General features: G+C 36.2%; 1 protein-coding gene across 1 annotated transcript in view; it reads left to right on the top strand.

Moving 5' to 3' along the window:
• Positions 1-12,501, top strand: part of LAMA1 (laminin subunit alpha 1) — a 103,394-nt gene that overhangs the window by 74,678 nt on the left and 16,215 nt on the right. The window contains exons 40-50 of the mRNA XM_030477379.1: positions 143-281; positions 1,497-1,590; positions 2,806-2,922; positions 4,795-4,977; positions 5,293-5,447; positions 7,943-8,086; positions 8,912-9,045; positions 9,176-9,326; positions 9,858-9,982; positions 10,960-11,110; positions 12,197-12,341. Of these exons, the coding sequence (XP_030333239.1) occupies positions 143-281; positions 1,497-1,590; positions 2,806-2,922; positions 4,795-4,977; positions 5,293-5,447; positions 7,943-8,086; positions 8,912-9,045; positions 9,176-9,326; positions 9,858-9,982; positions 10,960-11,110; positions 12,197-12,341 (1,538 nt within the window). The remainder of the gene's footprint in view (positions 1-142; positions 282-1,496; positions 1,591-2,805; positions 2,923-4,794; positions 4,978-5,292; positions 5,448-7,942; positions 8,087-8,911; positions 9,046-9,175; positions 9,327-9,857; positions 9,983-10,959; positions 11,111-12,196; positions 12,342-12,501) is intronic.

Genomic DNA, 12,501 nt, shown 5'->3' with positions numbered 1-12,501 from the left:
ACACAACATAGGGCAAGGTGCGCTTATTTTTTTCAGAGTGCATCATGTATTCTAGAAAGATGTGCATGTTGTAACTGAAAATGTTAGTCCTTAATTAAGGTACTCTGAGGAAAACAGAATTACTTGTTAATTCTCTAATCAGTGGCCTCTCGAAAGTAAGAAATGTGACTCTGAACACAACTGCTGCTGTCTACACCCACTCCAGCGTTAAAAGTGTGATTGAAATAACAGAGAGTTTGGCAGATGATGCGTCTCGAGTTGTGAATGCCCCCTTGGATTTTGTAAGTATAGATACTAGTATTTTGATTAACGTCTTTCTCATTTGGAATATTTCTTCTAGTTGGTTTTGCACATGCTGAAATTGGAGTATGGCAGCCTGTCCCACCAACTAATATATCCTGTATCTTGAATCTGTACTCAAGGCAGTAATGGTACCAGATTTCATGTTCTGTTTACCTTGCTTTTCTCTCTGCCACAGTACTATTTTACCACCTTCTTTTTTTTTTTTTTTTTTTTGTTTAATGTCAAAAGCATGGTTGACTTGAGCCTATGAATGCTTATATTAATCATCTGACATGCATTCCTGTAGTTCCCAAACTTCTGGTGCTCCCTTCCACCTTTGGAATTATTCAACCATCTCCTTGTTTGACCTGTCCAGCTTCCATTTCTATCTATGTATTCCCAACCACAACTATTTTGCTTAGTTAAGGACATTTCATAAACAAATGTATGTCTGTATCTCTTCTGCTATCCCTCTGCCTTGCAAGATTATCGTGGTGGTGTTGAAACAGATTAAAAAGACTTACCAGACTGACCACTTACCAGTCTGACCTTATTACTTTCATATTATCCTATTTCCTCCCGTTTATTTTTTTTTCTGCTTTTCCTGATTGTAAACCCAAGGAAGGAATGGGCTATATTTTACAAGTGTCATGCACGTTTATACCTGGAGAAACAAATATATTACAATGTATTTACATGATAGTGATCAAAATAATTGGCATAGTTTTGTGAACTTGTACGTTATTTTATAGTGCTCTGTCTTATTAAAGCTTTGTACAGCATAAATCCTTTAAGGTACTTTTCCAGGTTTTCCAGTTGGAGAAATGGATTAAAAGAACATTTTAAAGACTGGGATTTTGAGATATTTCACTTTAAAGTGCTCAGTGTTGGGAATTTTGACTTAGGCTGGAACTAGAATTCCTGATGTTCCAAAAGGCAACACTGAATCAATAGCAGTGTTCAAACTAGAATTTGGTAGGTTTTGTTTCATAGGCATCTTTTGTATTAATTCACAGAGAGATTCAGTGTCACTTTCTTGGACAAATGATGGCAACATGTATTTTTTTTTAATTGATGCTTAATAGGTAATAAAGAGAATATCTGATAAACAGTGAGAATGTTCAGTAACTTGAAGTAGACATCCACAGATGCTTAAGTATTTTCAGTTGAATTTGTGTTTTTCACATCTGGCAACTGATGTCTGTTTTTTTCAGCCAGAGGAGTCTCTAAGTCTTCTTGGAAAAGAAACTCTACTGCTCAGCTCCAAATTTCAGAATGAAGCTAAAAATCTGAAAAAAAGAAGTGATGGTCTGCTTGTATTTCTTTTTCCCTCTACTGTTGTGTGTTTAGGTTTTTTTTGTAGTTTTGTTTGGGGCTTTTTTAGTAAGTAAGGTAAAATACTGCATATGGCTATATATGAGTTTATACATATTTTCATACAATTAAGATTAATGTATTACAGAGTTACATAGGAATATCATTTTTCTCTGTAAACATTTAAAAAAATGGTCTTCACTATACCTCATTTAGCTCCAAGCAGTGCTTTCTTTAAATGGCTGTTATTCCCAATTTTATGAATTAAAGCATTAGAGATTGTGCAATAGACGAAGAACAAACATAGTTCTTGAAGAAATTCATTCATCCAATTTCATCTAATAAATCATGGATTACACAAGTATGTAGGATAATATATTTAAATCATAATAATTTTTACTTGTTTCCTCTATATAGCTGAAATACAGTAACAAACTGAACTTCATTTGTCTGTAGGAATGGCCTTTTGGCTCAGAATCCCTCTATAAATTCCAAAATTTGTTTGTTTTATTATCACTCTAAAGATATCAGCAAGGCAGTGAAGTCTGCACCGTGGAAATTCAAAAGCATTTTGAACACGGTTGTGTAGGAGCAGAGGCTGGCCCTAAGAGAAATTTTGGACAGAATTGGACAGGAAGTGAATGTTTCACAGAGATAAGCTGTAACTATAAAATGGTCTTGCTTTTAATATCAATGGCTTTAACAAATATGTATACGTTTTATGTAATTCAGGTGGACAGAATACATACCTTTTTTTGTTCCTCTGCTCCACATATTTTTATTTCTAGTGAGAGGATTCTGCAAACAGATCACAAACAAATATAAGAAAAAATACTTTTGGCTCCTGACAGCTATCACAAAAACTAAAGGACATCATAAAAATTATAAGAGTTCCCAGTCATGGAAACATTTTAATTTATAGCCTTTTCCTAACTATGTTTCTACTAATTCAGTCTGATAGAATTGGCCGAAAAGGATAACTTTGAATGGAAGAGTGCCCACGGGAGCTTTCCTGTGCATATTGCATTTATTTTGCATTCCTGTTTGTAAAATGCTCTGTTGGGAAAAACAAAACCAAAACAAAACCAAAAAAATTCAACTGATTAAATAAGTAAGTGAATGCTTGTTGTTATCCCTGTGCTTAGGGTTTGTGTGGGTTGTATGGTATTTGTTTATGCATAGAGAAATCACAGTTATCTCTTCCAACAGGCCTTTTATTCGGATTGAATGGGTTGAACAAAAAGGTAGAAAAGATTCAGGAAAGTACTAATAAAATTGTCAACCAGCTTAATGATTCCCTGGTGGCACTAAGAGCATTGCCTAATGGTAAGTGAAATTTATATTGACATTCTCCTTTTTACAGAACCATCTAGTACAATTGAAATAAAATCCTGCTTATTGTCTGATTGCAGAGACTTAGCAATAAACTATACTGGAGACTCATTTAGCCTCCTTCCTTACAAGGAATATTTTCATTTGTTTTTTTTAGCAAACCGGGAAGCACAACTGGGTTATCATAAGATCTGTAGTCTGATTCCCATTTCACACTGCTGTAAAACAGGAGGGGCTCTGATAGCCATACAGTTATATTGATATGAGAAGAGAGTGAAGTCCTAGGATGTTTAATCTCACATGGAGAGAAACTTTTATATAGAACTGTGAGGTTTTGCTTTGTTTGAATAGCTCGTCTCAAATCTTATCATCTTCATCTAAATGTTTTCTTGTAAATGCTGACTTCATTTAACCAATTAAAATGTTCTTTCTGTGCTTTTTCCAAAGAAAAGAATTCCCTTTAAAAAAAAAAAAAAAGGCATTATTTTGGATAAAGGCAAGACCTAGTGTTCACGGAAACTAACAGAGAAAATGTCTTTGAAATTGTAAATAAAAGGGTCTGAAATACTTTGCCAACCTTAATAATATTTTTTAAAGATAGAAAAACACTCATAAAGACCTCCTGCCTTGGTTGTTGTGTTGTACTGTGTGTCCAGATTAGAATGCTAAATCCAAAGTTTAAAATACCTATTTTTGCAACTCAGGCTCTTAATTCACACTAAAGGGTGATATTAGTGATAAAGTTACACTGGATATTAATTGCAGGATGCTATTAACATAAAGATACACATGGAAAATTAAGGCATTATGAAAATCATCCTCCTTAACTCACATCTTAGCTTTTTTTGGTTTCAGTTTTGCTGTTAACATTTCTGGAAGTTTTCTTTCTCTCTCTTTTTCTTTTTGTTTTTGAAACCTGGGCAGAGATTCATGGTGGCATTGCCTTCTGTATAGGATACTGGTAGTGCAAAAGGAGCCCTGTAGACATAAATCAGACCTTTTGTGCCAGCTGCAGCATCTTCCCACTATTCTGGGCATAGGGGGTGTAAGGGATAGGCTGAAATTGGTAGTGGTGCACCCACTATGTATAAGTGATTGCAGCCCAAAGCAAAGGGTGTAATAGACCTTCTGCACTAGTGACTCTGGGTGCCAACACTCATTCAGGGAACTTAAACACTATAAGCCTGATGTATTCATATAATCTTCCTATTGGGATAGGCAGAACCAAGTTCCCCATCACTGTATTCTGTGTCTGTATTGTACTCGGATGGCAATGAAAAATAAGAATTTTTTCCTAGAATTCAAAACTTGAATTAATCAAGTGTTGTGATCAGAAACTTGAAAATCTAAACTAATGAGCCTTAATTAAAATTGCTGAAAATTCTATTATTTATATTTGTGTGTAAAATATTTTATTATTTCGTATCTCTGTGTGTTTATGAACAAACGTAAGTACATCTATAGCTATATCCATGTGTGTCTCACCCACGGGGGAACATTTATCATGATTCTTGTTCAGGGACATAGCTGTGGCCATTTTCAAACTTAATAACTACTCAAGAGGAGTTGCATTAGCCTCCTGGCACTCCAGTTTCACAGAAGATAAACTTTCCATTCTGTAAGCCATAGCACATTCAACAGTTAAGCAAAGTTAGATCACAGTAGGTCTTGATTTCGAGCTCCACTCACAGACTGAAAAACACAGAAACCCAAATATATCACTCCTACTATGAAAGGAACATAGCTGACTATTTCTAGTGTTTTGACTATGTTTGTAATTGTGTTGTTATGAAGTCAGGCATTTATTACTCCCAAGTATGTATGAAAGCTGTGAATATTTTTTTTAACCGGGGAACTGTGTTTCAGCTACAAGGAAATACATGCTTGAGGTGAAAGAGCTGGCTGTGTCTGCAAACACCAGTGCTGTGGTGGGTTTAAGCCACTTGAGGGATTTCAGTCAAAAGCTGCTGAATGCTTCTTCGACATTGTCCCGGGTTAATGGCACCTTGAGGAAAACTACTGAACTTATAACTGATTCATCGAAAGCTGGTAAGCTTGCTGCTTCATTGCTCTTCAGAAATGTCACTGCTTGCAGAAGCAGTACTAATGTTCAATTTTAATTGGCATTAAATGTGAGTCTGATGGACTGAAGATTTCTTTCTAATTCAATAAAAATGTGCTAACTTTTTAAAAGACTTCTAGAAGATTCACATGGGAAACCCTTAAGTATACATATTCCTTACTGATGCTTAAAATTGCTGAAAACAAAATGATCATCAACAGGCCACCTTGGCTAAGTATTTTAGCAATCAACAATACATTTCTCTTTCAACCTGCCTCAACATTTCATTTATCTTTTGGCAGCAGTCACAGCTGAAAAACAAGTTAAAGAAGTTGAAGCACAAGCAAGTCTTTTATTGGATAGGCTGAAGCCTTTGAAAATGCTAGAGGAGAACCTGAACAGAAACTTGTCTGAGATTAAAGAGCTCATCAGCCAGGCCCGCAAACAGGCAGCATCTGTAAGTTGCATCATCAGAGACTTAAATGGCTTCACTTTCACTTTTAGCAGGAAAATTCTGTGAGATAAAGATCCTAAAATTTACTGTCAAAGTACTTGGTTGTTCTGGGGTCTCAGTGAAGTCCAAGAGCGCTGACTGATGCTAAAATCATACTGGCAGGGCTGTTAGCACATTTTATAGTTTTCATGTCAAGTTTCTTACTGCATATGTGAGTTTGTCTGAACAACAAGGCAGTAATTTCTTTACTATTTTCTTTTGTTTCCTATAAAAATAATGAAATACAGTATGTCAGAAAGCAATCACAAGAGATATTTTGGTGAGAAAGAGATAAAAGAGGGGATGGTGCTGCTATTCTTTTTAGGACAAGATGTTAATTTCTGAGCTTATTTTAGAGATTAATGTGAGGTATTCCATATATGAGTATCACTACAAATTTTTAACAATAATGTTGATTCTATCAATAAATTTGCCATCTATGCTTTGCCGTGCACATATGGGTTTTTTGCAAGCAGCTGCCATGCATCCAAAATACTTTAAGACAAATAATATACTTAGTTTAAAATCTCTGCTCTCCCCCTTAATGACAACAAAAGTGAATCAATTGTATTATGGACCTCATTACACTGGGAGGGGAATATGAAAATGAGTTTGCACTCAATTTTTGGTATGCCTTTGGCTTTAGTATGGGAATGTTATTGTAAGATTTAGGGAGGGTTTGTTTTAAAAAATAAAAGGCTTTCAGTTCTTTCTGCAAATCCCCTTAATTATATGGTTATTGCTTCTCTGTCACAGTCTACTGAACCTTAATGAATCCACTGAAGAAAAGAGGGAGTAGCATTTTTGAAGTGTCATAAGCCACAGAGGTTCCTAGCAGGGTGAAAAGAAGTATTAGCAAAATCCCCCATTCCATTTTTGAGTTTGTTCTGTTGTTTTTTAAACTTCTACTAGAGGACAGAAACTTTATATATTTGTGTCCATACATATATGCACACCCGTACTTTATGTATTTAGTTGTCAGAGGCATATTCAAGGACACTGATGTAGTTAACGCTTTTCTGTTGTTAAAATGGGTCATTACACTACCAAGTTCCATGCAGTTTGGTGCATTTAGCTTGAATCAATGTCCTATCAGTATGCTGGACACTGTTCAAAGGAGTAACAGAATCATAGAATGGTTAGGGTTGGAAAGGACCTTAAGATTATCTAGTTCCAACCCCCCTGCCATGGGCGGGGACTCCTCACACTAGACCATGTCGCCTAAGACTCTGTCCAACCTGGCCTTGAACACTGCCAGGGATGGAGCATTTACAACTTCTTTGAGCAACCTGTTCCAGTGCCTCAACACTCTCATGGTAAGGAGAACTTCCTTATATCTAGCCTGAACTTCCCCTGTTTAAGTTTAAACCCACTACTCCTTGTACTAGCACTGCAGTCCCTGATGAAGAGTCTCTCTCTGGCATCCTTGTAGGCCCCCTTCAGATACTGGAAGGCTGTTATGAGGTCTCTGTGCAGGTTCTCTTCTCCAGGCTGAACAGCCCCAACTTTCTCAGCCTGTCTTCATATGGGGGGTGCTGCACCCTCTTATCATGCTTGTGGCCCTTCTCTGGATTTGCTCTGACAGCTCCATGTCCTTTTTATGTTGAGGACACCAGAACTGTACACAGTACTCCCAAGTGAGGTCTCACGAGAGCAAAGTAGAGGGGCAGGATCACCTCCTTTGACCTGCTGGTCACGTTTCTTTTGATGCAGCCCAGGATACGGTTGGCTTTCTGGGCTGCGAGTGCATGCTGCTGGCTCATGTTAAGTTTCTCATCAACCAACACCCCCGAGTCCTCCGCAGGGCTGCTCTGAATCTCTTCTCTGCCAAACCTGTAGCTGTGCCTGGGATTGTCCTGAGTTAGTGGTATCACAACAGGAATATGAATGTGTCTGCCTAATATTTAAAAAGTTTAACTTATAATATCTTCACAAATGTATTTTTTGAATAATCATGTAAACTGTGTGGTAAAACTTTGAAATGACCAGAATTATTGCAGACTGTCTGCCTTTTTTTTTTTTTTCTCTCAACATAGATTAGAAATTGTTGTGGGGTTGATTTTTTTTCTCCTTTAAGGTTTCGAATTTCAGTATCTTTATTTTCTCTTATTACAGTGGCCTTTTCTGATATGTGGGCTTCTGAGCCAAGTTTTATTGTTATATTCTGAGGTATTTGAATAGTTTAATTTCATAGAATCATAGAATAATAATTTACTGCCTTGAAATATCCTAATTGAATAAGTGAATTATGACAGATTTTATTCTTTTCTATTTGTGACTCTCTTTGTCAAGTGATACCTAGGAGATTGCTAAGGTCAGGTAGCAATACTTATATTGCATGAAAGCATCTCAGCAAATGGCTTGCATTTGTTGGTAGAAGCTAAGTACATATTCCAGAATATATGGGCTGTGTACACTGAGACTTGCTTAGATTCCATTTCCCTCTTTCTGTCTCCCAGATTAAAGTTGCAGTATCAGCAGACAGAGATTGCATTCGTGCCTACCAACCCCAAATTTCATCTACGAATTACAATACCTTAACACTCAATGTGAAAACTGCTGAACCAGATAACCTCCTTTTCTACCTGGGTAGCAATGGAAAGGTAAGTTTCTGGCATTTATTTACGGAAGGTGATGGTAGTCAAATATTTTAAATTACCATATATGTCTTTTCCTACTTGACTTCAAACTAAGTATCAAAGTGAGGCCTCTTGAAGACAAATGTGTTCACTAGGGGTTGAAATGGTTTTGTGCCTTAAATGATTCCAGAGATCCTCAAAGATAGAGAATAAAAGCACTGAATCCTTAGCATTGCCTCTCAGCCATGTCATGAAACTCCACCTTCCTTTTCCCATGCTGTTCATTAACCTCATGGAGTGTAACACACTATGTGATCCTTTCATGTAGCATGTTGGAATATATGAAGTGATTTGCTTGGTATCACAAAGTACTTGAATTTGGCCCTCATGATCAAGGTGCATCCACCCACTTTAAAAGGAGATGATGTCTCACTGTCACATTGACTTCCTCTTCATTCCCTCTGTAATCCTATTAAATGCATAGCTGTTAGCTCCTTTTGGCATGCTACCATGTGACAGTACTATTTTACAGACTGGTATGTCACTTCACATACACTTAAGAGGGCACATTTCTATACGTCTATGTGTGTGTGTCCATCTCATGTTTTTATATAACTATAAAGAAAACATTCACCTCGTATGTAAGCTGAGGGTTTTTTTGTTTGTTTCATTAAAAGTTAAAATGAGTAAAAACTTACTGGGCCTGATTTTGCTAAAAGTCAGCTCCTGTAATACGGGATTTAAACATACGAACCTGGAAAGACTTTCTCAGTGTTACATGTTAAAATACATTAAAAAGGAACTACACATTCGATGCTATATATTAGAATAAGGCCTGCTGTTTTTCAGGCAGACTTCCTTGCAGTGGAGATGCGACGTGGTAAAGTAGCTCTTCTTTGGGATTTGGGCTCTGGATCAACAAGAGTGGAATACCCTGATTTTCAAATTGACAACAACAAATGGCACAGGATACATGCAACCAGGTAATTAAAATGAGAATGGCATAAATGTTGAACACAAACCATCTTCTGAGTTTTCCACTGACAAGGTTTTGCTTGTCCTTAAAAAGACAAGCTGATAGCATGAGTATTCATTAGTATTTGTACTTGGCAGGTTTGGAAAAACAGGTACACTTAGCATAGAGGAAATGAACTCCAATCAGAAGCCTTCATCTAAATCTGCAACCTCTCCGGGGACAGCCAGCGTACTGGATGTCAACAAATCAACCCTAATGTTTATTGGAGGACTTGGAGGGCAAATCAAGGTTAAATTTTGATACCGGCATTCTGTAAAATGCTTTTAACATGTTTGAGATATACTTTTGACTTAGAAATAATTGTGCGAATAGGTTACTTCATGCCAGGTACTCTGAACATAAAGCAAAGATTTTATAAGGATGTTCTAGTATCCTGAAGTTAATTTTCCCTGGAAATTTTTTGCATAAATTGTTAACCAAGACAGATTGTGTATGCATGCATGATGCATGGACATTACACAATGAATTAGTTTCTAATTTCCTTTTTCCATGGCTTCTTTCAGTTTGCCATTGTTATTCATGCCATAAGGTGTGGAAGTCAGTCAAGGACATAGTTATTTTACTTTTTTACTTGCTGCAAAACTGGTCTATTATGATGTAAACTGTAATTGTTAGTAGTTATGCTAAAACATGTTGTTCCTTGATTATGATTTGTATCTGACAAAGAGGTCAAGGAAAACAACCAAGCAAAAATTTGGCTGCATAATTTTCAGAGTACTTAACATTAATTGTATTCATAAAGTATTTCTTGTCTTCTAGAAATCGCCTGCTGTTAAGGTGACTCATTTTAAAGGCTGTATGGGAGAGGCATCCTTGAATGGCAAATCTATTGGTCTTTGGAACTACATGGAAAAAGAGGGCAAGTGCAATGGCTGTTTTGGAAGGTATTTTGTCTCACTCCTTTTTTTTGTAACAGACTGAGTAATTTACATCTGTAATATGTATTTCTGTGTTAGGTAAAAATAATGAGCTCAGAAAAATTGCAGTTTTTCCCTGATTTTAAAGTTCTTAAAGTTCTTAAAGTTCACTGAACTTAAAGTTCTGAACACACTAATCTGAATGTTCCATGTATGGGATTTTATCACTTACTAATTACTTTTTCAGATGAGTTCTATTGCTGTGGTCCATTTTGTGCATTGAAAGTAGGGACTGCCAGTGAACCAAACTATTTTGGAATGTTTACTTTCCAGCAATTTCCAGCGAGATATATTTATTCTTTCTTAGGATAAAAAACAGTGTAAAGCACTCTTATTAAAATAATCCATAGCAAAACTGTAGCCACTGAGTTTACTACCATTCTTGTAATCATTGTGAAAGGGAATTGCAGACTACATTATGTTTAAGGTATTGAAAAGAAATACACTTGACCATATTCCCTTTTGCAGAATGTATCATGTAGAAACAGCAGAGGGTGCTGCTTGATTGTATTAGAATTTTGTTACAAGTATTATATTGCAGGAAAAGGGGCTAATAGAACATTATTATAAGTGCAATTGCACAAAGCATTTTGATAAATGGATGACATGTATTAATTAAGAGGGTGTATGTTGTAACAATTATGTTTTCCCTTAGGAAATGGTTGGGGGTTTTTCATACATCAGGGAAAAACATTTTTTATCTTGCATACATCCTTCCTTATGGTTAAATCATGTATTGTGAGATTCCGTAATGAAAGCAGCCTTTGGCTGGAATCCTTCAGTTATTCGTAACATCAAGATTTTAAGTATTTTTCTACACTTTCTAGTCATACTGCCTGGAGGCTGCACCAACTGATCTAACTTTTTGTATGTTTTATATAAAAATGACTGGAAAAACACAAATCTTCAGTTAACATTTTTAATTCTGTTTTTTACTTTTATAGCCCACAGGATGAGGACACTTCATTCCATTTTGATGGTAGTGGATACTCAGTTGTGGAGAAGGCACTCCGCTCAACAGTGACCCAGATAATAATATTTTTCAGTACCTTTTCACCTAATGGGCTTCTTCTATATCTTGCTTCAAATGGCACTGTAAGAAAAAGGATCAGATTCTTAAGCTGTCAAAATCTGTTTAGATCACTTGATGGTTTCTTGCTGTCTTTGTTATTTCTCAATTTATGTGTATTAAACCAAGTTATTATCTTTATATAGATTATCACATGTGATTGACATCATAAGCCATAGAAGTAAAGACAGGAACCCCAGAGATAGCTCTCTAGAGCAAATAGTCACATATACTAAGGACAAAATTAAGCAGTGAAAAGAAGTATCTGTGATTTGTTTTAATCCTAGACTAAAATTAATGATTACTTAACTAAAAGAAACAGTAGGAACAATAAACTAGTTTTGTTTAATTGAAGGAACCTTTTCAGAATGTAAAATCTTTTGGAACTGAACTTGTAGAAGGACAATATAGCCTTGAGTAGGCATATTGGATTAAATCCATAAGTTAGGAATTCAGTAAAGTGAAATATATTAAATAAAACTCCCTGCAACAAGAGTATAACCTAGCCCCATCTCCAGACCTTCACCATCATGTTATGGAGTTTATCTGGTGGTTTTCTTTTCCTGAAGGAGGACAAATCTTTGTTTAGATACAGATTGTTTCATTTGCTTTGTTATGTACTCACTGCGTGAATACATTGCACAATGATATCTGACTTAAGTTTTACAGTGCAGAGGGGGCACTTTTAATACAATTCAGAAAGTCTTCTTTACTGCGTGAAGAAACTCTTTGCTTCTTGCTGAACGAACATTGTAGTGTTTGATCTCTATGCTAACAGTCAAATTAAATTACTCTCAGCTTCATCCAAAAAAAGGCAAATGTGACCTTTTAGATTTAAACCTTCCTCTGCTGAGTAATCGAGCCTCATGATGCGTATAAGTACAAATAGCAACAAAACAAAAGACATCGTTGTGAGTTATACGTAAATCAATTTTCCTAAACATAGCGAAGATAAGTGTCTTGGGCCTAACAAATAGTCTAGGTACCTGAGTTACCAAACTTTTTTCACACAGTAGCCCAAACCTACCAAGGATGCATCCTTTTGGAAGATTTTATTTCCAGGAATTTAATCTGTTTGATTTTTTTCGTTGGTTGGTTTGTTTCTCTCACAGAGAGACTTCTTGTCCCTTGAGCTTGTTGATGGCAAAGTGAGACTGACTGTTGATCTAGGTTCAGGACCTCTTGCTCTGACCACAGAAAATCGTTACAACAATGGAACGTGGTACAAAATTTCATTCAGTCGGAACAAGAAACAAGGTAGGCTACATTCTAAAAGAAACAGGTGTCTGCACATTTACAATATCTAAGATATCCACAGGGAACATCACTCCAACCAAATTTGGTCACTTCCAATGCAGTTTCTTTAGCAACCACACCTACGTTACTTTGCGTTATGAAGGGCAGCAGTGTAAATCTT

This window comes from Strigops habroptila, chromosome 1, assembly GCF_004027225.2.
Source record: "Strigops habroptila isolate Jane chromosome 1, bStrHab1.2.pri, whole genome shotgun sequence".
NCBI lineage: Eukaryota > Metazoa > Chordata > Aves > Psittaciformes > Psittacidae > Strigops > Strigops habroptila.
Note: the sequence above shows the minus strand (reverse complement) of the source record. Positions and strands in the feature narration are given on the sequence as shown.